This window comes from Fulmarus glacialis, unplaced genomic scaffold (assembly GCF_000690835.1).
Source record: "Fulmarus glacialis isolate BGI_N327 unplaced genomic scaffold, ASM69083v1 scaffold1617, whole genome shotgun sequence".
NCBI lineage: Eukaryota > Metazoa > Chordata > Aves > Procellariiformes > Procellariidae > Fulmarus > Fulmarus glacialis.
Genome location: NW_009222377.1, coordinates 17670 through 22319, shown reverse-complemented (window position 1 = coordinate 22319; position 4650 = coordinate 17670). Strand labels below are relative to the sequence as shown.

The following is a 4650-nucleotide window of genomic DNA, read 5'->3' as shown; positions in this document are numbered from 1 at the left end:
ATCTGTGCCTGATGGTAGAGACAGAGCTACCTCAGGAACAAGTCACAGGCTGCAGAGCAAACCGCAAATAACTAAGTTAGCTGATGTGCGAGTCATTTGTGGTAAAGCATTATCATGAACTCCACTGAGCAGCGATGTGTTCGAACAAACTCTAGCTTAGGTTTGGGGTCACATCTTCACCCATTTCTGTTGTCATGTAATTGCAATGAATTTGTAATGTAGTATAGGAAGGTTTTATTATACAAAAACATCCTGTGTTTCATTTGGTACTGCATGATTCTCTTTAGCTGATGAACAGATTAGGGTCTGCAAAAAGCGGAGCAGAACTTTACCATCACAGTGCTGCAGCCCTGACCCAGGAGAGGAGAGGAGACCAAGCCATTACTATAGAAGGTATGATCCTTGACCAGCTCTGTAAGTATATCAGTGAATTACTCTAAAACCATCTCGTTGAGGATCGAATATATTTGCCATCTTATCCATGTTGATTGTTGGTGTACATGTATCTGTATGTCTACCAAGATGTGCATGGGTATACTGCAGCTCAGCTCTATACCCATCACCATCTGTTGATTTCCAGACCTGGCAAATCAACTTCATCATATAATGTTCATAAATGCATTATATGAAAAAGGAGGAGCAAATGAAGGGTATGTCACACCACCACTAGTCCAAGAAAAATGTTTCTATTCCTGTTGGAATACTTGAAAATGTGTGTCAGCCTGGCAGATCATGAGCTACGTATTGCTGGAAAAAAACCTAGGGGCCAGTAAGTAAAGCTGCAGGCATATTGTGATCGTTTCTGAAATGCCACTGAAGACCACCTGGAATGACTGAGAAAGCAGAACTGACAGCAGTATGTCCTGAGCAATATTAGTTCATCCATTATCTAGGACTGTTCAGGTATTACACACCACACAGTCATAGAGTCTACTCCTTTTTGTCTTCATGATTCACTTGAATTGGTAGGGACTGAGTTTACACCCATCCGAAAACACATCTCTTTCTTAACACCTTTAGGATGTGACTGCCTAAAGTTACCTTCTTATTGAAGCTATTTCCACAAGCAGTGTGTTAGACATGCTTGCTATAAACCCATCACAGCTGAGTTCAAATCAGCGGCTACATCTGCATAATGAACATTTCCTGGTGTAGGAAATTGGTTCTTCATATGTCTTAGAAGTGTCCTTGGCTGGCTGAGCATGGGCCAGCCGGCGCTGCCTCTCTCAAAGAGTTCCCAGCCGCGGTTCAGGAGATAATATAGCCAAGGGACCATCTATAATAGGTAATAGATGGCTTACTGCTTTGGAGGGTATAAGAGGGGACTAGGATAGGCACAGGCCATGGCAGTGAACCTTGGGGTAAGAGAGCTGTCCCAGATGTGGTTAGTGGAGACGTGGCTAACAAAAGGCAGAGGTTTGCTAATAGCTGTAGGACCTTCTTTCCTCATCTTCGGTGTTCTCACATTGTCTTGTGATAATAACAGGGATTCAAGTGTGCTTTTGACAGGGGATAATTGTTACCATCAACATTCAGGTGAGAGCCATCAGATACAAAGGCATTCTGACTCAAGAAGCTGCTGAGCAGCAAATGACTGGAGTCTAGAGAAATATTCAGGGAAAATGGTACTCCATTTGGGTTTTTTTCATCATTTTCCATAGCCTTCTGCTGTTGGCCCTGTCTGAGACAGGGTCCTAGTCTGGATGGACCTTTGGGCCAGTCCTCTGTAGACACTAATGTCTACATTACATTAATGTCTTATTACATTATTACTAATGTCTTATTATTAATGTCTTATTACATTAAGAGGATTGGGACACAACAGGCTGTTAAGATTAGTATCCTGATCTAGGTACTCCCTTGTCTTGGTTTTATGCTTGCTTTCCTTGTAGTCCTTTCCCAGAGTAGCATCAAATCATTCAAAAGCATTATAGGGAGAATGGTGTTAGTAGTATAGCAACACTATAATTGTCTCAGCAGGATAAACCTTGCAGTACTTGAATACTTTGTCCTTGCTATGCCCTAAAGAGAGAAAAACAAGTTGTATGCAGGATGTAGAAGAACAAAACAAACCACTGTTAGGGTGGCATATCTTGATGAAGTTCCCTTGTACCAAGGCAGAAGATGTTATAAAAACAAACAAGGGCTGTAAACCAAGGGTAAGAGCCTTGTTCAACTCTTGGGGTTGCAAATGTATATGTTCAGCCCCAAATTACTCATCTGCAGTTATTCCCACAGTCATAAATAAAAAATTTCATGAGCTTGGTTGAAGAAATATAGTCGGAGTTTGCTTGGAAGCTTCAGAAATGTTACGAAATAGTTTTTGATCTGTCATGTGCAATTCCTTGAACTTGGTAATAGGGAAGGGAATAGATCCAGGGTGAAACAGAGAGCGCTGCTTCAGGCCAATGGAGCAAAAAGCAGGCTCATCCATGGAGCAAGAGGATTGTTCTGAGCAGAATCGCATCAGGGATGCATTTGGCATAACGCACTTGACCGAGGAGGGAATTCGTTCCTTTCTTGAGAATCAATAACCAGCCTCGATCTACCTATGGAAAAATCAGGTTCATCTGGCAAAGCACTGGAGGACGGATGGATCTCATGAAGGCTTTCTCTTTCTATCCTTACAATCCTTTCTATTTGTGAAAATGGGATTATTTGTAACTTCACCAAGAGGACAACATTACTGCTGTGTGGTACTATTACAACAGAAAATAGATACTGTGCCTGTTTCCTAGCTCACCTCCATGGTGGGTCTACGACTTATCGTTGGTTCTGTGAAATGGCTATTGACAGAGTCTGCTGAGGCACCCAAGGGGCTTTAGTTGTAATTATTTTAGGTTTTATCCTCCTGCCTTTCTGTACTGTTTGTTATACTGAACCAAACCTGCTGTCACAATTTGGGATACCATTAGTACAATGGTTTACGAGCCCTGACCTGCAGTCAGTGATGGTCCACAGTCCAACACCATGGGTCTCAAAACCAAACTTCTTGTCATTAGGTTTAAATTCACACTATGGGAATTTGCTGCTCCATTGGAAGGACCAAATCCAAAAAAGGATGGAAACCACTGGACTAAGGGGTCCCTTTGTGAGCACCCACAGCTTGGGCTGCAAGCCTGAAATGCTGAGTGCTGCCTTCAGCTACACCTGGTCGCTGCACTGAAGTCAATGGAGAGCTGCTTTAAAAATCCTTTTTCTGTGGATATTGGAAGAATTTTAGACACTTAAAAAAAAAAAGTGTAACCGAAAGAAGATCCTTTTCTTTGACTTCAAGTTGACTGTCTGCTTTGCACCTTGCTGCTTAACCTACACACGGCAGATCTGGGCTGATGTGCTCTGGCATCCCTTTTTAACGTGTCACTATTGCGATTCATTCATCCCAAGCTCACTAACTTGTTCATTTTTTAAGCAAAATAAAGCCAAGTGTTTTTGAAAGGTGTTGCATTCTCACCTGGGCAGACAGGTCCAGGACGTATAATAAGATAGTTGATTGTAGGGGAAGGAATCAGCTACACAAGTGGAGGCAAGCAAAACCATAAAGAAAAAAGCCCAGTGCAGTTAACAGCCAGGCAACAGGAATCTCTTCATAGTCTTGCCTTAGATCTCATGCAGAGCTTTGGGCAAGTTATTTGGTTGCCCTGTTTGGTAATACCCACCTTGCAGGGAAAAGCTAAAAATTGAGGCGCTCAGATCAAAGATTGCTTTAAAACACAGAGGAGCATTAGGTCACTTAGTGCTACCCTTTTACTGAAGAAATAGGGCATAGGAGTTTGTCCCCCTGACCTTTTTAAAGTTCCCTGCTTGGGGTGATGGTTAGGATATTTATCTTTTTATTTTTATTCTGTTGTCTTCATCGGTTAGTCTCGTTTTTGGGCTGACTGCGTGGTTTTCAGGGCAAATTCAAGAGAGCACTATCTGCCTTTACAACAATCTCAGTCACTGCAGGAGCGGAGCTCTCACTTTGAGAGAGTGCAGGACACTTGCATTTCATTCACACAATCTAGGAAACAGTGTTATGTCCATGAGTTGCTCATTTTAAGCTTAGCTTTAGTGGTTCACGTCAGATTTGCGCGTCCCCTGTTGCAGATTAACCTCCTAAGCGTGGCAGCAGAGGGGTGAAAGCAGAGCAGTGCTCCTGGGGGTTATGCCAGCAGCGTGTACTGTGCAGGAAAAATAGGTTTATGCTTCTGTGAGTGGAGAAAGCAGACTTAAAGTTTGTAATAAAGGCCGTAAACCACCTTTCATCCATTCAGAGCAACAAGAACTGACTTATCCTAAATGTTTCATCACTTGTAAGTCAATGATTTAACGTATTAACCAAAGAGGAGTCTAGTCCTGTAGAAGCACTGGCTGATCCTAATGCTTACAGCTTTTAACCTGCTTATCAGGGGCTCCTGCTTTGCAAAGATGTTTTCCTAAAATGCTGTTGAACAAGTTGAAATGATCAATCCGGTGCTAAAACAGATGCAGAATATTTTCCTCTCGGGGAAAAAAAAAACCAAAACAAACCAAATTCTCTCATCCTACTTTCATGTGGTTCTATCCTTCATATAGGATTGCTTAAATCCTCCCTCACACCTCGGATAGCACATATAAAATTGATCTGTCACGCACTAAACTGCAAGTCATCAGGACCCATGTACTATA

General features: G+C 42.2%; 1 protein-coding gene across 1 annotated transcript in view; it reads left to right on the top strand.

Annotated features, from left to right (window-relative positions):
* Window positions 1–4650, top strand: part of LOC104079383 (obscurin-like) — a 51696-nt gene that overhangs the window by 39637 nt on the left and 7409 nt on the right. Inside the window, exon 32 of the mRNA XM_009581413.1 lies at window positions 288–393. Coding sequence (XP_009579708.1) covers window positions 288–393 — 106 coding nt within the window. The remainder of the gene's footprint in view (window positions 1–287; window positions 394–4650) is intronic.